Source organism: Ammospiza caudacuta, chromosome 2 (genome assembly GCF_027887145.1).
Source record: "Ammospiza caudacuta isolate bAmmCau1 chromosome 2, bAmmCau1.pri, whole genome shotgun sequence".
Classification (NCBI taxonomy): domain Eukaryota; kingdom Metazoa; phylum Chordata; class Aves; order Passeriformes; family Passerellidae; genus Ammospiza; species Ammospiza caudacuta.
This window is the reverse complement of record NC_080594.1, coordinates 60,832,067-60,854,973: the sequence shown is the minus strand read 5'-3', so window position 1 is coordinate 60,854,973 and position 22,907 is coordinate 60,832,067. Positions and strand designations below refer to the sequence as shown.

General features: G+C 41.0%; 1 protein-coding gene across 1 annotated transcript; it reads left to right on the top strand.

Annotated features, from left to right (window-relative positions):
• Positions 1–3: 3 nt before the first annotated feature.
• Positions 4–22,704, top strand: TNFSF11 (TNF superfamily member 11). Its single transcript, XM_058800138.1, has 5 exons — positions 4–228; positions 8,791–8,958; positions 15,391–15,436; positions 15,519–15,617; positions 20,768–22,704. Exons 1-5 carry the CDS (start codon positions 4–6, stop codon positions 21,187–21,189), a joined length of 960 nt encoding a protein of 319 aa, XP_058656121.1. The 3' UTR covers positions 21,190–22,704.
• Positions 22,705–22,907: the final 203 nt, after the last annotated feature.

Genomic DNA, 22,907 nt, shown 5'->3' with positions numbered 1-22,907 from the left:
GCGATGCGTCGCGCCAGCCGAGACTACACCAAGTACTTGCGCGGCTCCGAGGAGCTGGGCAGCGGCGCCGCCCACGAGAGCGCCCCGGCGCCGCCGCCGCCCCCGCCGCCCGCGCACCCGCACCCGCACCCGCCGGCCGCGTCCCGCTCCCTGCTCGCCGCCCTCGTCCTGCTGGGGCTCGGGCAGGTGGTCTGCAGCGTCGCCCTCTTCCTCTACTTCCGAGCGCAGGTAAGCGGGAGCGGGCGCGGGCGCTTCCCGCTGAGGCAAGCGCTGCCGCCTCGCACCCTGCAGAACAGGGCAAGGCCCTCGTGCCGGTGCGATCGAGGGGATAAATTAAAGAGAAACAAACAAAAAGTTTTAGAAGACAGCTTCTCTGTCTCTAAAGTTGATGCAGTTCTGAGATGGGTCGGGCCAATGGGCTCCCAGTGCCCTGCCCAGCGTGTGCTGTGCCCGGATCACTGGGGCTGCTCAGTACGAGAGTTCCAGGTAGCGCCCCGGGCATCGGGTGCATTTTGGGGTACCGGGCTTCGCCGCCAGGTTGGATATGAGGGGTTCCCTGACTCAAAAAGCAATTTAGTCATGATCCTTCACCTGAAGTCTTGCAGGGCTTTGGTTTTTAATGATCAGCTCTCAGTTATCCACTGGAGAGAATTTTGGCATTGGCTAGACAAAGTTTTTATAGACTAAGTTTCTTGCCCCTGAAGGTGATGCACTGGAAGAGGCTCTCCAGGGAAGTGGTTACAGCACCAAGCCTGACAGAGTTCTAGAAATGTTTGGACAATACTCTGAGGCACATGCTGGGATTTTTGAATATGGTGCTCTGTGGGGTTAGGAGTTGGACACGATGATTCTTGAAGGTCCCTTCCAGCTCTGCATAATCAGTGATTTTGTGGCATGGTTGAGGTGTTTGGCTGCCGTAAATATTTCACCAGCAGGAGAAATGGCTTTAGGGACAAAAAAGATCGTCGTGCAACACCACTGGTGATGGTCTGTCACTCAGGCTGCGCAGGGGCGCTCTAGGGCAGCTGGGTCTGTGTGCCCACGGACATCGGCCAGAGGTGCCTGCCGCGGCTCAGGAGCTTTTCCTGGGATCCTGGGGATGCCTGGGAGAGCCGCACCTCACCTGCCAGGCCCCAAGAGTGCCGGGATGTCTCGGCAGAGGCAGCGGTGCGTGCGAGGGCAGCGCGGGGAGTGTGGCTGTGGGGGCAGATAAGGTGCTGAGCGGTTGGGCTTTCGGGGAGCGGAGCGCTCGGCTTCTTGGAAATGGCTCGGCTGCCTGGATTCCCTCGCTGCTGCATCTCCTGCCCTGCAAAGCCGAGCCTTCTCGGAGGAAGTGGGGAGCTGCCAGCGAGTTGGTTCTCAGGGTTAGGTGTTAGATTTCTGCTTGGCTTTATTGTCGGATGCTAGCTAGTTCTGTTGATGTGGAAGTGGTGCTTCTGTTGTGTGTACTTTTCATTTGAAGTCGGCACAGACTGGAAACCTGTTTCTTTCGGTTTACTTTCTAGGTAGGGGCACTTGATCTTGAGGTAGCAGGCTGGATTTCTTAACTAAGTGCACTCTGAAAGCAGGTGTTGCACAAGTGCATACCCACTTAATCAGAGGAGTGACTGTCAAATATACAGTAATGTTGCTGATAATTTATTATGCGGACTAATTAATATTTTCTTACTGACAATGACTTTGTGTTTTCCATTTTTCGAAAAATAAAAATGTAACGGCAGTACAGCACTTAGTTAATCATAACTTGTATATTTCAGAAGAGTGACATCTAATTTCTGGGACTCATTGTAAAGTAACTTAAAGCTACTTGTTTGCTTGACAGTGAAATAAATTAATGCCTGCTTCAACTTGTGACAGGGGAATGTTTTTCACTCCAGATGTTCATGAACCTGAAAAGACATTCTTGTCAAAACACAGCTCAGAGATGCGCAGCAATGTGTTCATTATGGGGATCGAGAGCCATTGCAATCAAAACAACTAATCAAAGTGTACCCCCTTATGAAAGGCTCTTCTTGACAGGTACATGTCAGGGTTTCGTGTGTGCCTAACAAAGGGTAAAAAAGAATCATAATTGCTATTTTTCTTCTGCTTCATTGATTTAAAAAAATGGCATGGTTCAGGTGTAACTCTGCATTTGACAGGTTAATTCTCTTGCTAGCTTCTTGTTCCTGTAGATTTGGAGTAGTGCTATTGAATGGAGTCTTTCATAAATTTGAATTTCCAAAACATCTAAAGACTCAAGATATAGATATAACTAAAGATATAACTCAATGTAGGCTTGACTGAAGTCATTGCCTAAAAATTTTTAATGAAGAAAATGTCATTAATGGAAAATAGAATAATAAGTATACTCTTGAATTTAAGTACATAATTCACTATAGGAAGATATGATAATTCATATTTGTCCCCCATTTCTAATTGTGGAATAATATAGATGGAAAAACATAGTAGGTCCTGCAGCAGTTAATTCTTATTTCACACTCTTTGAGATGTATTTTATTTAAGTGGGACATGATCAGACCTCTTTCTTTTGGAAAGATTTCTGTGATGTTTGATTTTATTAACTGCTTCAATTTGGCCTTTTCAAAGTAAATTTCAGCTATCTACATTTGTACTTTAATAACAGAACTTAATTATTTTTAATTAATTTTGTTGAAATAATGAGGCATTAGGAGTAGTAGCTGTGGATGAAAAGATTTGAATTGTTTGCTTGGTAAATTAGAGCAAATGTGAATTAGAAAGATTTGACCGTATAGGCTGATGTTAAGAAATTATATATCTTATAGAAGCTCTTTAAACCTTATCTAAGAGTCTGAGTAAACTCTGACTCAGTTTTACCACTCACATTTTGTCTGTATTCGCATAAAGTCATTTGGGCTGGATCATGACATTGTATAAGCTGAGACAATAGTTGAGGTTTTGGTTTTTTCTTAATTTTGTTTATTTTGTGGCTTGAGCATTTGAAATTTCACAAGACACAGAACTAAGACTGACACTAGGTTTTCACGGGTAAACACATGTTTGTGGCCAAGAAATAATGCAGTGCCATGCAAGTGAGACAATGAGCTGGTATGGCGAAAAAGAAAGAAAAAAAGCAACAAGACCAGTATTCTCATAATAGTGTACTGAAATGGAAAAACATTAGCATGTTTAATCCATGCTTTTTGGTCTATCCTGTGCAGTGTACTGAATCCCAGAAATTAAACAATAAAAAAAAAATGTATCGGTCTTAAGCATTTATTTTGCCTATAGTTTGAGGAGTATTTTCTCATTATCTATAAAAATGCTGTGAAAATTTAGTTAAGATACCCAGAGCAGCTGGAGGTCATCTCTCGATAGAGACTCATGCACAGCACAGGGTGACAGAAGTATTTTCTTTAACTTTGACTGATAAATGCTGAGGTTTAGTCTCCAAAAGCTTAGCTTTTAAGCTTTTCTTTCTGGCCCATTTCCTTAGTGCACTTAGATTTCAAAAGAGTAGGCATCTGGGCTAACACTGACTGAGCTGGAGAGCAGTGAAGCAAATTGAAACTGCTCAGAATGAAATGTGGTGGCTGTGTCCCTAATGCTCACAGTTTAAGCTAGACCTCCAAGAGTGTGCACTTTTCCCATTAAAAAAAGTCTGTCCAAATTTCAAGTATTCTAAGATTAAAGAGGTCACAGTTGGATAAATGGTGACCTGGAAGACCAGGTTTTTTGGTCATTTCATGCTTATGTGGAATTCTTGTGGTATGTTTTCAAACTATTACCTTTCAGACTTCAGTTGAAGTTTTGTGAGCATTGTGGCTAACAGAAAAAACAGCTTGCTGGGGATTGTTAACATCTTTCAGAAGCCTGAAAGAACCCCTTCTTGGTGCTTAAGAAAGGTCATGGAGTGCAAAGTGATATTTGATAGTCTGGAAAGTGGTTTAAGTTTGAAAAAAGTGCAAGTATAGATTTTAAACATTTATTGTAAGGAGGAAGTATTTAATGCAACATTGTTACAGTGCATAATTGATGCAAAATTTAATAGTAAAGCTGGGTGGAATGTATTGTATCTCTGAAAATCAAACTGAGTCCTTTTTACACCAGAAAATTGGTTCTTAATTCTGTAAGATAATCTAACCCATGATGCTGGAGTTCATTTTGGCTGCCCTGAAGTGGCTGAATAGAGTCCAGAAATGCAACTAGAATGATGAGAGGTGCTGAAAACCAGGGGCACTGAACAGTTTGACCTGATTTCAAGGTCAGGCAAAGCAGATATTAAAAATAAGCTAGACACTCCTCTCTTTAGTTTAATTCCTTCACACTTTATAAAGCTTTCTCCTTTATTTGTGTTTGCATCTTGATATTTCTTCCAGATATTAAATCCTTAGGACTTTTTGCTGAAGGAGCTCTGCCAGGCAAGTTAGCAAGCTGCTTCTGGTATAATTCATCATAATTTTCTCATTCTTTAGAAGTTCTTCTCAAAACTCTCTTGGAAATTTTTCTGTGCATCACTACTTCCCCAGTTTTGATCTCAATGCTTGGTAGTGCTTGTTTACAGCCATGGTAGTTCAGTGCCTGTTCTTTGTAAAGACTTATGGTGCAGGATTTCTGAGAAGTCCTTTTCAGGCAAGTGAGCTGATTTTCGTAGTTAAATGTGGTGAAGACTATTCTTGAAGGTATTCTTTGAAAAAGGTGAGGGCAGTAGTCCCAAGATCAGAGTTTGCCCTTATCAAGCAGTAACTCTGGAGACTTGCAGTTTTTGTCAGGGTGGGCTGCACAGCTCCAGGTTGCTGAAACTGTCAGCTGCAGTGTTCCCATTAAGCCTTCAGTCTTTCACCTGTAGGTGCAGAGATGCTGGATTTCTGTCTTATGCCTTGAGCAGAAAAACTGTAAACTGAGCAAGGGATTCTGTGCAATCTGCTGTTACTGTTGTGATACAGTATTGTGTGACACATTTGAATGTTTGGGGATAGCAATTAGTCTATGCTGGCATGATTTGTCATGCTGGACACTCAGGCCTTTACAAATTTCATTATTTTTGTGCTGTAAAACCTAGTTTTCTTGCCTGTAATTCAGAAAATGTGTTTTAATAAACCCAAAACTGGGATAGCAGTCTCTGTCTAGTAGAATTGTTGATACAAGTTAGTATTTATTGGCAGTTATTTGCTGTAACTTTCTATGTTCTATTCTGTGATTTGTGTAGAGGGGAGAAGATTCAGATACCCAGATCCTGTTAAGAGACATCAGTTCAGTCAGGTCTCTAATGATCCCAGCATGAGAGGTTACATTTGAAATAAAGGGTCCTAATTTGGGTCCCTCAATACCAGAAGTGTATCAACAAACTGGAAGGTGTCCAGCAGAAAACCACTGTGGACAGGTAGGAGCCATCATGTATAAAAGAATGGAGAGCTGGATTGTTTGACAAAGAGCAGACTAAGGTGAGGGAAGCTAATCACTGTTTTTAGATACCTGAAGACAGGCTCTTCAGAAACGTGCAGCAGAAACAAGCGGCACAGTCATAAATTGCACCAAGGATATAAAGCCCAAGGTTTTTTTGCACACTAGAAGTGGTGAAGTTTTAGGACAGTTTGTCCAGAGAAGCTGAAATTCTTTCTTGATGGACATTCCCTAAAGCTTGTTTAGAAAAGGCCTTAACCCACCCGGCCTGAGTTACAGGTTGGCCCTGCTTCAAGCAAGGGGCTGGACTAGAGACATCCAAGGTACCTTCCAACCCAGGTCATTCTGCATTAACTGCCTTTTAGCGCTGTTGGTAAACATTTTGTGGTTCTCTTTTTTATTATTTCTTTTTATTTTATTTATTTTTTATTATGTTTAGTTTGTTTTAGTTGATTTTCTGGGTTCTGAATGTAAGTGGAACATAGTGTGAGAGATGCTTGAAGAGTTAAGTTTTACTGTCAGTTAAAGCTAGTGCTGCCTTCCTGATATTTCATTCTTATACCCATCCCTGTACTGACTCTGATGCTTATCTGGCATATCTGGAGTAACTTGGTTTTGAGGAACTAATCTTAAAGGAAATTAGGCCAGCAAAATTTCCTCCCTTGTTACTGATTTAGAAGAGGAGACTGAAATCCAGGAATTAAAATCTGTGGTGAAGTGGGTGAGAGCAGAGAGGTGCTGATTTAGATCTCCTTATGCAGTTAATGAGGCTGCACTGTACTAGCTGACTTCAGAAGGCATTAGTGTAGGTTTTTAGCACCTAATTCATAGAGCTGCAATGGCTGTACACAGATTTTGTATGGGGATTCAGCTGTCAGGCCATCACAGGAAGTTACTGCCTCCAAGGCATTCTGTAGCTCATCACTACCCCTCTGGTCAAAGCTGTGGCATCTTATGATCTTCAGGTGGACCTTCTATGACCTGTTTCATTCATATGCAGGGATGACTGAGACAGCTAAACCAGGCTACAGCATCTGACACTGGTCTGGATTAATTGGGCAAAGAGCTTTCCATCTGGAGACTTGAGCAGAAGGGTGGTGATGGAGGAGGCAGCATTTGGTACCACTGTCTGTGCAACAAGTGTCTCTCTGCTGTATTACCGCGCCTGAGTGGGCGCAGCTGGTGAGAGAGAGACGGTGAATCTTGTTTCTTGAATCTGAAGGCTGAATTTATTAATATATGATATAATACATTATAGTTATAGAATATAGAGAGAGGTTTGCAGAGCAGCTAGGCTAGCTAGGAAGAGATAGAAAAGAATCCACAACAAAGCTGTGGCCAAGGACTCAGTCCCCTGGCTTGCACTGGTGATTATAACCATAATTATAAACATAAATTATAAACATAAAACATGAACCAATCACCAATCAAAATAGGTGCCCCTGTTGCATTCCCCAGCAGCTGATAATAATTGTTTACCTTGTCTTCGGCGGCCTCTGGCCTCCCGAAGATACAGAAATCCGAAAGAAAGGATTTCTGTGGAGAAATGTCTGCGACACTGCTGTGTGCTACCATAGGGTGGCTGCCTGGTGGTGTAGACTTTAATTCAGCTCTGTTATCCTAACCTTACATTTTTAAGTTAAATAATTTTGGGGGGGTTAGGGAGTTGAGTTTATGTTCCTGTGAGCAAATGATATGCTTGATTCACTCTGGCTGTTTTGTATTGAGAAAAACTTCCTCCTGATATGGTGTTTTGTTCAGCTCTGTGTTAAGGAAAACTGAACACTAGGCATCATCCATAATGTCTTGGTATTTCTGCATTGCAGTTACAAATAACCTTTTGTAATTCTCAGGTAGAAGTGTTCTTTCTAGCTAAAGAAAGACAGAAGTCAATGTTCTTAAATAGGCCAGCTGATACAATTAGGGAGCCTAGACTAAGAGTTTGGGTGCAAAACCCCTTCTTTAAGCCTAAAGTAAAAGCAGAATAAATGCAAGTTGAGAACAGTTTCTGGGAGTCCTAGGCTATCTCCGAAAGATAGTTGTTAATCTTTTCAGTGTAATGGATTTGGAGTGTGTAGGAAAAAAAGGTGAAATGGTTTAAATAGTTTTTGTGCAATAAAATGCTGTCAAGGTACAATCCTAATCCTTGGATTATCTTCCAATTTATCTAATTGATGGAACGGAGGATTTAAAAATATACTTGATTCAGTCACAAAGACTGATTGATAAAAATGTATTACAGATACTCTAAACTTACCATTCCTTGTCCAATGCTGCAGAAGTGTCTTGTGATGCAGTTCTGTCATCTTTAGGTCTTTAACTTTTGCTGTCTTTGGGACTATTTCACACAGCAATATCTTTTGCCACTGTCATGGCTTAATCCCAGCTGGCAAATAAGTCTCAGACAGCTGCTCACTCCCTGATGGCATTCTGGAGAGAATTGGAAGAGTAAAAGTGAAAACTCATGGATTGAGATAAAGAAAATTTAAAAGGTAAAGAAAAAGTTGCACATGCATAGAAGGAGAATATGAAGGCAGGTGTCTAGCCATCCCTAGGACAGCAGGGCTCCACCACACAAAAAGTGACTTGGGAAGACAAATGCCATCATTGCAAATATCTCCCCTTTCCTTTTCCCCCCACCTTTATATACTGAGCATGACGGCCATATGGTCTGAGGTGTCCCTTTGGCCAGTTTTAGTCAACTGTCCAGGCTGTGTCCTGTCCCAGCTCCTTGTGCACCACCTCTTTCTGGTGGGGTGAGAGGCAGAAAAGGCCCTGACTCAGTGTCAGCCCTGCTCAGCTGTAATGAACACATCCGTGTGTTACCAACCCTGTTTTGGTCACAAATGCAATACACAGCCCCATACCAGCCACTGTAAAGAAAATGAACTCTATCCACAATGAGCACATCCATAAAACACATCCAGTGATAGCTGACAGCTTCAGTGATACAATTTCAGTGATAAAATTGTTTCAGAGATAACTTCTGTGTCTTCTCTTGAAAATAATGTGCTATACACACACATGCATACTGTTCCCATGTTTCTCTACTTTACATTCATGTGTCATCTTACAAAGAATAGCTTTTGAGGTAGGATAACTGTGTATGTTTCCTGCTAAAATAACTGTGATATTGCCCTGAGTGGTTGAAATGCAGAATTCAAAATTACTGACTTTACCATAAGAATGGGGACTTATCTTTAACTTTTGAAAGTCACATACCTAGTCTAAGGTGATGAAATAGGCAGCACCAGGAGATAATTCGTTCTCCTATCTCACATGTTTGTTGGATGTTGGGAACTTTTTCTCTTTACACTGCTTATAATGAGAATTTAAATAATAAACTTAGCCTGGGGCCAAACTTGTAGGTGGTTGAAAAGTGTCTCTAACACTTAGAACTGTGGTTGTGCTTGTGTTTTTGTTCAGATGGACCCTACTAGAATTTCAAAAGAACATGCGCACTGTGTCAGAACACTTTTTGGACACCAGGAAAGTACAGATTTGCATGATGCCTCCTTTGAAAGTCAAGAAGCGAAGTTAATGCCAGAATCCTGTAGAAGTGTGAAACAGGTTCTCCAAAGGGCTGTGCAGAGGGTAAGTGGCACAGACAGTGTGTTCTTTATTTCATGGTCCTGTTGAAATTAAAACATTTTTTCTGAAATCTGTATTCAGAGGTAAGTTCTATAAATTATTTCCTGGTGTTTGAGTAACACCTGGTGTTTTATCCAGGATTGTATTGTATTTGCTGATGAATCTGGTAGTGGCTAACCAATTCTGTATTCAAGCACATTTTATTTACTTTATTTTTCTTTTAAGAAAGGAAGACTTGAAGTTGTACTAAGAAAACTGATTGAAGTTAGGTGATTACCCATTCTGACATTTGGATGGGCCTGAAGAGTAGTAATTTATTCTAATATTTGTATAGGTTTTCCAGATGCTCATAACAGGTGTCAGTTCCACATTGTTTTCAAGGGAATCTTCCAAACAAGATTCTCTTAAGTCAAAATCATCAGCAAGCAAAATACTGCCTGAAGGAAAAGGAGATAGCATTTGCTCTCATTTGCTCTTGTTTCTTTTTCTGGAGTCCAAAGTGAGGCTCAGTTCCTGCTTTGGTTTTGCTCACTTTGCCAGTTCTGTGTTCTGTGCAGGCCGTTCTCACATTGGCAGAGGACCTACTTGGCCATAGCATGATGACTGGGTGGTCTTTGTCCAGGAATCGAGAATGACAGGTTGTTCCCAACACAAATGACAAAAGAAGTCAGCCCTAATGAAGAAGCCTAGACAAGCTGGAAATATGCCACAATCCCCTTTTACTGCAGTTACTGCCTTTGATCTCTTTTTGTGTTCATTATAGTGTTTAGTGCTAATTATGGGCTGTGTAACAGATGGATGTCTGCTATGGTATTTGGTTTTTCTGGCTTATCAGACCCATTACAACTTTACTGCCTCACATCTTCATAGGACTGGCAGTTTTTCATTAGGGTGCTACATAAGATTTGAGCTGAACTCACATATGCTTTAGCATGAACTGTAGTTGACTTAAATCTACAGCATTTGAATTGTGCTAATGTGATGTGTGGTTTTAACAGAGAACTCTAAGTAACAGATTTTTTTGTGAACAAAACACAGAGACACATAGGAGTCTTGTCTCTTTTGCTAGCCACCTTCTTCAAGAGCTTTAGGGGGAAACAAAGGGTTATTTCTGTAGGATTAGGTCTTCCCTCCTGCATTTTTTAGAGCCTCTCACGAAGCACCTACATATGTGCTGTGTGCTGGGCTGCTCCTTCACTCGTGACAGAGGAAGGAGCTTGTTACAGTAAGTCAGTGGGGAGCCCTGTGTTCTGGTTATTTGCTGCTGGTTACTCAACAAAGACACTGGCTTTAGCTGAGGCTTTGTGTCCTGCCAGTCTGGATGGAGGTTAAATGCTGCAATGTCCATGGCCAGGATAAGTAGTGAGTAGGGATAACTTTTTTGGCTGATCACTATTAGTTTGAGAACAATAAAATTTCCCTTGCCAAAGTAATTAGACTCTGAATGTCCTTTGAATGCAATGGAGTTTATTAAGCAGCTGCACCAGTGGTCTGGATGCTTTGTCATCTTGTATCAATGACAGAGAAAGAAATAGGAAGGTGGTGACCTGAGGCTTTTTACATCTTGTCGGTACATCAGAGAAGTGAAAGTAACAGTGTTAAGGCAGAATTATACTTTATCATCATCTGTAAATTCTGCCTTTCAGACACCCTGCAACAATGAAGAGCAGAGATGCAGCTATAACTTAATTGCAGTTGCACGCACTCCTTTGTGTGTGGATCCAGCTAATGTGACTTAAAGGAGGTTTCCTGTTGTCTGTGCTTTCTTCACTTTCCTTAAGGAGCATAAAAAAAATTAACTTGTGTGTTTTAAGAACCAGTATCCTTATTTGAACTGGCAGCATGCTAATTGACTAAAATGGAGCATTTCAAAGTTTTTCAGTTTTTCAATATATTGTGTTTTGCAATCCAAGCTGTTCAGGAAATGAAAATAGACAAATTTCTTTTGCTCAGGTTTATGGTCTGGTTACAGCTTCTGGCTTCCTGTGCCGGTTCTCATCGGTTTTCTTTGCACACCTGTAGACAGAGTGCTTAAATAAAAAAGCAGAGATTGATGTTGAAAGTGGAAGTGCTCTTATGAAAACCAGTGTAGTAGGGCTGCAAGGTCCAGACTAGAAATACTTGTCTCCTGAAAAAGTAATAGTTTTTTTCTTTTAATCAGAATCTAATGATTGATTCCTTAACATATGCTGTGATAAAAATTCTGCTTAAGGATCAGCTTACTAAGTAGAGAGAATATTTTCAATATTGCATATAAACTTGCAAGCAGACAAATAATATACTTTCCTAGCCAGTCTGTTTGCTTAATTTTTTTCCATGTAACCCTAAAAAAGTTTTGGCAGTCCAGATGCTCTAACCACAGTCCTTATGAAGTCTGTTACGAGCCTGAAGTAGAAAGGACTACAAACATATCTTGGGTCAATCCATAAGTAACTTTGCTTGGCAGGGCTCCCAGGTTCTAGCTGTTTGTGGAGTTCAGGCATAAGCTGTTCTCCCACATGGCAACAGAGTGCTTTGCTAGACCTCCAGGGCAGCATTTATAAAGAGATCTATATACTTAGCAGACATTTAAAGAGCACATAGTTATGGACCAAGTAAAGGTTTCACAAGTGATCACTGTAAGTTGTTAAAATTTCACCTACAATTTTGTAGGTTTCCATCCTGCAGTCTTACATGCCTTTTTTTTTTTCTTGCAAGCAGTAGACTACTCATTTGGAGAGAGGTTTTATTGCTGGTCTCTAAGCTGCAGTCTGAATATAGGTTCATGTACTTTTTATTTTACTTCCTTCCTGATTAGCATTCTTCAGATTGCTGAATTTCCGGCAAGAGAATCAGATACTTTTTCCTGGTATCAGCTTTACTTAAGGCACTTGGTAATAAAAGGGTCAAGTGGTTAAAGAAGCTTTAAGATCACATCTGAAGCAATAAGTGAGTGTCCAGAAGTTTTCTCATTGTTCTCTAAAGGCTACTTAGAGCTGCTCATAGTAGATTCTGAGATATTTAGTTAAAAGCTAAAGGAGACTAAAAACTTTTCACAAATGTCATGTCTTCAGGTGTAGCCTTGTCTCTGCATCCTCAGCATTGGACATAAGTTCAAGAGCAGCAGGTATTTTTGCAGCCTGCTGTGGATGAGGTAGCAAGCAGTTCCCAACTTTCCAGGCACTTAAAACATGATTTTTAACTGTAAAATGAGAAAGTTTTGGACCTTCTTAGTGGCCTTTTTTTTTTTTGTATGAAGGGAAGACATGTTTTTAATTTTTGTGACTAACTCCTTTTCTGTTGTTTAAACAGTGAGTATGTGAAGGAGGTTGGAATGTGGGAAACAGGCCAGCAGAGTTGACTTGGTGGGCAGTGAGCAAATGACAAAGGTGTACAAGTGCAGCTTGTCATAAGATTAAGAGTGGGGTGATTTTTGTGTACAGTTCTGCTAAAAATAACTGAACAGCTTGGTATCACACACGCTTCTGTGGATGGCAGTCTTGAGAGAAGTTGCTGGTAATGTTTTGTCAGCAGTTTTCATGCCATTATAGCAGTGTCTTAGTCACGGGTTCTGTTGAGTTGTTTCTGCCTCCTTAATGAGACTCTACATTGTGAGTAAGTATGAGACACCTAAGAACATTCAGGAGCTAAAAAACACAGTGGATACTTCGGTGATTTGAGAAATCACAGCTCTTAATTACTTGCAATAAGAATACCAGGGGATTTTATAATCCCATTAAGAGGCTACCTTCAAACATCCACTGAAAAATGTCCTTCAGGGTCAGAAGCAAATACAGTTAAATGCTTTTTTAAGGTAGGTTGTGTATCAGCACCTTGGAACTGTAGGAACATCAAGTAAGAAAAAAAATCAAGATGTGTTTAACTGCTTATTCTTTAGGAGGAAACCTACAATTCCATATCTGTTTTCTTGGGACTAATTAATATGTTTTGTCTTCATTTTGGAAGCTGGGGCAACGTAACAGAAAGAATATCAAACTTTGAGGCTGGTCAGAATCAAGTAACGAACTTGACACTAGTCTGGAGCTTAGCTGCTGGAGGATTTTGCTTTTTGGTCACAGTCTTCCACTTCTGATCCAGTGATAGGCTCACAGAAGAGCCAATGAACAATTGGCTCAACCCCCCCCAGCCTTGGTGTTGTTAGTGCCACGATCTAACCAGTTGAGCTAATCTTGAATTCCAGACAAGGAGAGTTGTGGGGTCAGGTCCTCCTGGGTAGCTGTCCTGCTTACTGGGTGGTGAAGCTGCAGATGAACAGCACCACCACCAGTTAGAAGGAGGGCAGCTCAGACTGATTTCATGAGGACCAGAGCCATTCTGTGTGGAAGATGAGCTGAGTCAGGCTGCTGGGTTTCAGAAGATGAGGTATTCAGCTGTTTAAGCTAGAGCATCTTTGGAAATGTGCAGAAGCAGAACTGAAGGCTCCTAAGAAAAATGTAAGCTAAAACGAGAATAGCAGTCCACCAATTCAGGCCTTTCAAGGGCCGAGCAATTATCAATCATGGGATTTTTCTTTTTTTTCTTAGTACCAAGTCTAGATCATAGGAGATTAGAATGTACATGGTTCTTTTTGGATCTGCTTAGTGGGCTTTCCAGGCAAGGACACTATCATATCCTCCCAAAGGAAACGACATTGAAACACACTTCACATCTGAGAAGTTTCTAGTAAGAAAGCATGAAGACAGACATGTCTCTCCTTCAAGGGAAAAAGGGCTGAGATAGGTGTGCTGCAATAATCTCTGAGAATGTGGTCTATCTCCCAGGCTCTTTTTGCTTTACATCCTGTTCTCTTCAGGATGGAGGCTTTTGTCATTTTTCACAGTACCTAGTACTTGCATTCTCTTGTTATCTTCCTATTTCTTACTCAAATGTGGCTAGTGGCTGATGCTGACATGCAGCTCCTAGAATTGAACTTCATTTTTGTGCTCCTAGAACTGACATTGAAGTGGGAAGATCAGAGAAGCAAAGTGAATGTAATGCGGGAAGTGGATGCTAGTTTTGCTGCTTTTGAAGTTGTGATTCTTCTGCTTTTCTTCTTGTCTTTACAGCAAAAAGCGTCTTCATGATTCTTATCTATGAAATCAGCATATCTCAGCTGAAGCATTATGGTTTGATAATCATACTACAACTTCCACACTACTGTGGCTTTTCATTTTGGTTTAACATTTGAACGCCTACTGAAAGTGGAAAGTGAGAGTAATAAATGCACCAGCCAAGGCACTACATATTTCACTGTGGTTGCAAAACTACATAAAAGCAGGACTTCAGGTGTTTTCAGAGCAGGATTTCAAATTCTGAAACACCCCAGTGATTGAGAGCACAGTGGGACTTTGCTGATCTGGCCAAAGCTGAGATGTGTTTGATATACATGGATTGAATCAGGCAAACAGCAGTGTGAGGCATAAAGATGAAATAGAGGACCACTCCTAGGTTCAAAGAGGGCTGTCTTCAGCAAAATGTTTCCTTTTACTAAACACCTTCTTGACAGCTCCATGATATGAGGTATTCAGAATAACCAACATATTACCCCTGTTTTTTTAGAAAACAGACAGAGTCATGGGGAAAAGGGAGACAGAACTGAGGGTTGAGCTTAATACTAAACTTAGTCTAGGCTTGTAACAACATCAGGCTGCTTAAATTTTTAAATCTGCTGGTTTTATCTTTTTCTCAAGAGGAGGTGTGAATGATTAAAAGCAAAGCTTTTTGTGGTGCCTGATTGCATTTTGTGCTGGTTTTGGGTCCGAGTAGCATAGTTCTTATTCATGTTAAAATGTATCTGCAGCTAAGAATTACACCCTTTTGAAGTCTGGCACCCAGCCCTTTGGTCCAGTATGGGTGATACCTAATCCTTCAGTTCCTGCATACCTGGTTAGAAGTGAGCCTTGATTGTAAAGCCTTGTAGCCTTCCTTGTTGGTGGCCAGTAGTGAGGCGTGGAGGTTTGCATTCACCTCATCACAAATGAAATTCAGAGTTTAGCTATCCTTAATTGTTAGAGTGATTACACACTAGTTCCTGTATAGAAATGCCTCTTTCCTTGCCTTTAGACTCCAAGTCATTAAATCAGTTCATAAATTCCATTGTTTGATGTGATGCCTTCTTATCAATCATTGTTCCATTATACTTAGAGAAATATTCCAAGTACAATAGGTTGAAAAGATTTTAAATGTGCTGTCACCACCACAGTAAATCATGGAGTGATCATACATACTAGCATTTCTATGAACCTTTATTAGAATTACCAAATTACTAGGTGTAATTTGATTGTGTGTACCTGTTACATGAATCATGCAAATCTGATAATTTATATCCCAGACATCTGAATGTGCTGCAGGTGGAACAGTGTCCTCAGATACATGCACAGACTATTGTAAGTGTGCAAACTAGACAATGTTATGAAAGCAAGAAAGCATCAAAGCAATGTCTCCTTCTCATTTTAGGAGGTCCAGCGTGCTATGGGAAGAACGCCACCAAGACCAGAAAAAGGTAGATACTGGTTTATGAATAAGCAATATTGTAGTTCCAATAAACTTGTCTTTTTGGGATAATGCAATTCTTTTATCTCTAGCTGCAATGGAGGCATTAGGACTTGAACTGTACAAGAGGAACAAACCTGAGAAGCAGCCATTTGCCCATCTCATTATTGACGATAAGAATATTCCATCTGGTAAGTTCATTTTTTAAGTGAATACTTCCAGTACTAATATAAATGTATCAAAAGTGAAGTATATGAAGATATTTCAGCAAAACAGCAACAGACTGGGACTTCAGAAATGGCTTTTGGTAGTCAGAATAAATTGGATGCATTAAAGAATTTCAGAGGCAGCAGGAGTAGTGGTTAAAGGAGGATGGCTCCCCTTTGTATCAGCCTTGTGCTGATTTGAAATGGCCTCCATTTCAAATTGCCCATTTTCTTGACCAACCTCTGAGGGGCAAATCCTGCCCCTTTGTGCTGTCTTCAGGTGAGGAAGGAAGATCCACATTGAATGCTCTCCTCTAAAGTTTCCCATTTTCCTTTGGCCTATTAGGAGTTTTTCACTCCCACTGGACACCAGCCATGAGGATGCATGCATGCATACAAGCATGTACCAGCACAAACATTGCCCAAACTACTGAGCAGGGGGAAAAAATTGTTCTTGTGGCTTTTATCTGCCCCTGTGGTAAGAGGATGGCATTCTTTTATCTTGCCAGAGCTCTTATTTTCTGCACACAAGTATTCAGATGGCTTTCGTGAATATCCTTGCTAGTACAATACCAGAGAACAAGACATGAGTCTGCCTTGGAACACTTTCCAGAGGAAAAGATTTATTCCTAACATTTTAAGATAGTGTTAGAACAGTTTTAGTTTTTGCCCTGGGCACTGTCAGTTGAGATTTTTTGCTGTATTCTCAACAGTTGGTGTGGTAAAAGTAAACCAGAGTTTTTTCTGAAGCTGTTAGGTAGGGGATCTTAAGAAGGGGTGCATTGATCACCACTGTCTTCTTTCTCTAAAGATTTATATGTTCTGCAGGGCTGAACTCATTGTTAATTGAGCTATGCACATTGATTTTCTGTTTTATATAACGAAACCAAAGGGAAATGGTGTGTTGAGACTTGAAATCTGAGATTTTAGCAGCCTGCATAGTAATACCTTGCTCTTGCTCTATTTAAAGACAAAGCACTTCTGTACAGCTTCTTGCCTGGAGGGATAGGATTCTTTCAAGTGCATTGGCATTGCCACGATCCAGAGCTTTATAGCAGAGAGCTTAAACAGCTTGTCAGATGGCAGTCAGAACTTCCACAGGCTTTCTTGTTAGCTCAAATGCCTCCTGACAATCTTCTATTTTAGTCAGATTTTGGCTTTGACCTACTTTTCAGTAGGTCAATAGTAGAGGATTCAGTATCAGTAAACTTGCCTTAGCATTTTTTCTTTGGAAGGTTTCAATTAATTTGCTAATCATAGAAACAGATCACTCATCTGCAGAAGTGGAGTGTGTGTCACTGTTACAGTCTGTGAAATCCACCTTTTTCTGTGGGGAATTTATTTGCTGCTTACGTGGATGTTGCTTAGACTGTAATTTTACAACTGTAATTTAGAGCAGCTGATAATTTTTACAGTTGTGCTTTGCTGCCTTAGCTTTCAAGGGTGTGGCACAGCACATCTATGGGTGATGGCCAGGGGGACATTGTTCTTTTTTTCTGCAGATCAACTCCTTGTCAGTGTGATGAGCTGTGCATGTACTCCCTCCCCTCTGATCTGGCTTTTGCCTCTTTCAGAAGAGCATTGCCTGGAGTTAATCCACGAGCACAGCTTCTGCAGCCCCTGTGGGCATTGCAGCAGTGCGGGGCTGCATCCCTAGGGATAGCAGGAGCTCTGAGCCTGCTGGTTGTGAGGCACTTCAATATCATGCTCACTGGCATGAGGCAGTACTCACTTGGCTGGGCAGCACAGAGATTAGTGACAGGCATAAAGACAGGCTTTCTCTTTTGGGAAAGAAAAATTTGCCTGAAGGGTCACCGGGAGTTTTTCCTCTCCCATCTTGTTTTCTCTGACTGTGGGAATTTCTGTTTTCTTCCTTTGCTTCTTTACCCTGCATGTCTGAAATCCGTCTGAATTGTTTTCTGCCATCCCTGAGTGGACAGATCTGTACTTAGTATTTTAATGCTCTCTACTGTCATCAAACTCATCCAGAATAAATGGTGCCGGGGGAAAAAAAAAGTCTTCATCACTGTCAAACAGGATTTTAAGCAGTTTTACACTGAACACCTTTCATGAAGGGGCCACTGAGCAGTGTCAGTGAGAGTACATTTTGCTTTGACTTGGTTCACAATAATGTCAGGCCTCAAGTGGACTTTTGCAGCTTGGGGGATAGTGCAAGGGAGGGGGAGAAATTACCCTTCTCAGGTCATGGTGTCCCCACCCACCCGTTGGCACAGAAGCAGTAGTGCTTTGGCTTGCTGTGTGTATTTTTTAAGTTTGCTGCCTTAGGTCAGAGCTGGATGCTTGCTGGTTGGTTTTTACCAGAGTTCACTATAAATGTTACCTAGGTTTTAATGAAAACAGTGGATTTTGGTTTATAAATTGATTACAGAAATTAGTCACTGTTTAAAGGGGAAAATTGCAAACAGAAATAAATATAAATGTTAAATATATCATTTGGGGTGTGAATTGATACCTTTAGCTGTCTAAGGAAATGCTGTAGTATTCTGAGCTATTTACAGCTGCAGGTTTGACTTAGCTGCCCTTTGCCTCCAAAGGACTTTTCAGAGCAAACAGTACTTTGGTCCTTTTTTCAGGCTTTATTTATACCTGAAAACTACTAGGATGCAAACAGATTATCAAAACAGGGCTCTTTTCTCCTCTGTTCCACTCACATCAGCTTCCTTCTTGCTAATTTATTTTATTTAACTCATTTGTATTAGTCTTAGTCCAAGCTCACAAAAAAGCAAGACATTGTTTTTATTTATCTTCAGTTTTGAGAAGAAGTGTGCGTTGTCTTGAATTCTTACATAAAGCTTTTTGCCCTGTCTGGAGGCCCATTTTGTTCATTATCCCCCAGCCACTTCCTTCTCTGTCAACAGGACTTAGCTTGTGCTGTTTTTTTCATGGTTCCAAAATTATTTCCTAGAAGATACTGTATTGCACCACTTTTGACTGTGCCATGGCTTGGGTTATGTGTCAGTTTCTGATACATAACATTCATGGACAGCAGATCCAGCACTTACATGCTCCAGTTTCCTGCACTTTGTTTCAATGTACTGCTTGTTTTGCTGTCTCCAAATCTAGGTGTGTTACCACCAGAAGTGCTGAGAACCTGCTTGCTCCTTCTATTGCAGGTCGCATGGCATAATCCCTACCAGAGCATCTTTGTGCTGTGCTGCTGGCTGTGGCACACCTCTTCTGGAGCTCTGAATTGTGGCAAACTGCCTGTCTGCTTCAGCACACATGATCACAGCATTATAATATAGCTTGGAAGGGACTTCCAGAAGTTATCTGTACAAATCCTTTGCTCAAAACAGAGAGGGTCATCTCCCATCATCTCTTGGCCTGTTCCCCTGAGCGCCCAAATTGTGTAACCAAAATTCACCCAGAGCCCCTCTCTCTCTCACGAGCAACTGTGGCACCTATTCACTCTCTTTCCCCTTCTTCAGCAGAACATCTTCCCACTGAGGATTTCTTCAAAATTGCAGCTTTTTTAGACTGGCAACTAAAAAGTTGACTTGTCACGTAAATAAAACCTGCCTAGCAACTACCCAGTGTGCCACCAGGCAATCAAGGCATGCCTTTCTGTTCTGTCATAGGTGTGCATTCCTGTCCTGTATCTAATGTGCCTATCCTCTGATCCAGGTAGTGATTTTTTGCCTGTCCTTCTCATCTTGAAGATAGCCCCCCCTCCATGGGGCAGTATTTCTCCCACAATTAATGCTGTGCAGATGAAGTTCTGTAATTTCCTCAGCTGTTCCCGGTGCTTCAGAGGTGCACTCTGGTATCCCTAACTCAGTAGATTTTGCGGGTAAATAATTGCATGCTCAGAGACTTAAGATATAGCTGTCTTTTGCAGTTAATTGATGGATTTCAGATGGTTTTTTTGAGGCACTGCAGAGAAGTTGGCTTCTCTGCCTGTTCTTGCTTTCCTAATTTCTACCTGGCTGCACTAGACCCATAGGGGAGCAGCTATTTGTGATCTGCCTTTGACAGTGCTTTTGCTTCTGTCTTTGTGGAAGAATGCCAGAAGGTTTTTGTTCTGGGCTGCTGTTGAAGTATTCCTCTCACATGGAAAAACTGCTTGCCCTTGGCAGTTAGGGGAGATTCATCTTTCTCAAATCCCCCGTTCCTGCTTCCCCTCCCTTTCTGCACAGACCCGCTGGGGTCCTGGGGCATGGTTCTGTACGTGCTCGAAGGAGAGGGCACTGTGCCCTGCTGTGTGCCATGGAAAGTTTGCTCAGGATGGACTGTTTTTTGGTTCCATATTAGGAGAATAAGGGACTGAATATTTCAAGCAGGCATTTAGATGCACTGGGAGGCTGAGGTGTGACATTCTCTGGTACCTACATGAACCCACTGCTGCGGGAGGGAGCAAGGGGGGTCAGTTGTGTGTACTGAAAATTACTAGGGGTTAGGGGGACAAGTTGGCCACCTCCCATCTGTTGTGTTATGCCCTGGCTGTTACCCTGAATAACAGAATGTTTGTGGCTTGTGCCTATCAGGAAGTTTGTCTTAAATACTTGAAGTGCTGTGTGAAGTCTAGGCAACTCAGTGTGTAGTACTAAAGATGCACTACTGTACTGACCTTTCCCTGTTTTTTTGATGTTATCAAATGAAAAATATGTTTACCTTTCTACCACTACAGTCATAAGAACATAAAATATGGAAGGCTTCATAAGCTTTCTCTTTTGGGAATTGCCAGTGCAGCATTTTTTTCCAAATGTTAGTTATTCCTTTTCAACACCTGCATGTTAAAGAACAGTAACAAGTTTTTCACATTCCTCTCAACTATTTGTAACTTGACTAAAGTTTTAGGTGGAATGCAATGCCTGAGCAGAGCTTGTTTCATGGTTGCTTTGCATAATCAGACCATAGGCCAGGAGGCTGTTTTGTACCATAGTCCATCAAGTGTTCTGCTGGGAGGGCACAGTTATAAGTACCAAGAAAGATTTGGGAATGTATGGTGTAAAAGATTTTTTTTTTTAGGAATTTTTATCATAATTGTTTCATATTCACTTTAGCCTATAGAACTCCAGTTGCTATTGATTCTAAAAACATAGAAGTTGCTTTCTAAATGTTGGGGTTTGTCAAATGTTTGTAAATGTTTGAAAATCCTTTTCTTTTATCTCCAGGAACTCGCAAAGTGAACCTCACATCCTGGCATCATGACAAAGGCCAGGCAAACTTATCAAATATGACATTCAACGATGGAAAACTGATTGTTAATCAAGATGGATTTTACTATCTTTATGCCAATATTTGTTTTAGACATCATGAAACTTCAGGAAACTTGACTAAAAGAGGGCTTCAGTTGATGGTTTATGTGGTAAAGACAAGCCTTAAAATAAGGCGCTTGGATGTGTTGATGAAGGGAGGAAGCACCAAATACTGGTCAGGGAATTCAGAATTTCATTTTTATTCTGTAAATGTAGGGGGATTTTTTAAACTAAAATCCGGAGAAATGATAAGTATCCAGGTATCAAACCCATTGCTACTGGATTCTTCGCAAGAAGCAACTTACTTTGGAGCATTCAAAGTTAGAGATTTAGATTGAATCTTTTTTTAGTGTGCTGAAAATTTGAGTTTTTAGTTGTCCAAAAACAACTTGAAGAACTGAAAATCTTCTGCAGCCCAATTACATCTGTATAAGCCATATAAAGACATTTTTTTGTCCCATGTAAATTCCAGTGGGAGTCCTGCAAATACATGGAAGGGAAAAATTACACAGTTCTCCTGATGCAGTCTTAAAGCAGTTTTACTTCATTTGTCTCCACTGGCCTCACTAGTCATTGTGCCTTTTGCATTGCTGTAGTTGAAATCAAAACAATTAAAATTATTGAGCTTCTGTAGCCAAGTTCTGCCCTGGTTACCCTTACTAGCTTTGGTGCAAACGTAGACAGGACAGAACTTGGCTCCCAACTTGTTTTTAGGGCTCCTTTTTGCTTGGGTTGAGTGTTCTGACCCTGAGACAGCAAAGATGATGAAAGTGTGATTAATCCCATTGCATTTGATGTGGCTTTTCAGATGCTGAGTTAGGGCTGATTATGCTTTGCTGGATTAGGGTTGGAGAGCTCAGACCATGGCAGAAATGGCTTGGAGAACACTTAAACAGTCCAACTTAACTGTTACCTGATTAATAGGGCCATTCCAGGAAGAAGGGAGATCATCTGGTCTTGCAGTTCTAAAAAGTTAATTACAGGTCATGTTGTTATTGTTGCACAGTTAATTGCAAATATAGATTGCCAAAATATGACGTGCCTTTAAAGTGTTACTTTGTGCCAGAACCTGCAAATACATTTTTTAAACAAAAAGTATGTATTTTTATATTCTGTAATATCTAAAGTTATATTTCAGGTGTAATGTTTTGTGTAAAAAAAAATGTAAATTATATTGTCCTATAGTATTTGATACAAAATATTTAAAATCTCTTGCTGTTTGTATATTTAATGTTTTAAACTGTTTTTATGTACAGACATGTTAAACTCGTGCACTTTTTAATCCCAATGGGAAAAAATGCAGCTATAAGAGATTGTTTGCAATTAGCAAATGTAATATATATATCTTTGTTCTTCTTAACTTAATACATTTCTTTTAAACTTGTCAGTATTAAGGGAGACGAAATCACACCAATGCCATGAGTAATTATACCAGAATGCTGGTCACTGGGTGCCTTTCAAACCTGGAGGGTAATTAAGCTTGCATTATGTAAAAATGAAATTTAAAAAAAATTAATATGTAGTAAGCCCTAGAAATGTTTTAGGGATATTTATAGTTATTGAGCAGGCATATTTTCCTACAACAAAATCTGCCAGTGTCAAGTTCTGCAATTGAGCAGTAAATTTTTTAGCTTCGTTTCCTGAAAAAGTGAAGCTTAAGTCATTGCATTGCCTGTTCTTGTCTCCCACTGTAGCTTTTAAAACTCTGCACCCTTCTGCCAGCTTTGGCAGATGAATGGCAGAGTTAAGAGATATTCTTGCAGGTTTTATGAGGACAGACAGCTGAGAACACCTCAGCCATTTATACATTAGTCAGTGGCTGGCCACTGTTGATTTTAGCCAAGAGATTGCCTGGGGAGACTCCTGCAGCCTGAGCTGTCGCTTGTACAGTGCTTGGCCAAGAGAGGTGGGTGGATGGAACCTGAGGGGGTGCAGGGGCCAGGGGGGAGGGCTGCAAGTACTGAGGTCATCTTTAGGGCACATCTGGACAGGGGACAGCAACTTGTTGGGTAGGGGGGTGAGGGAGGGTTTTGAAGTGTGTGTGCTCTCTATTCAT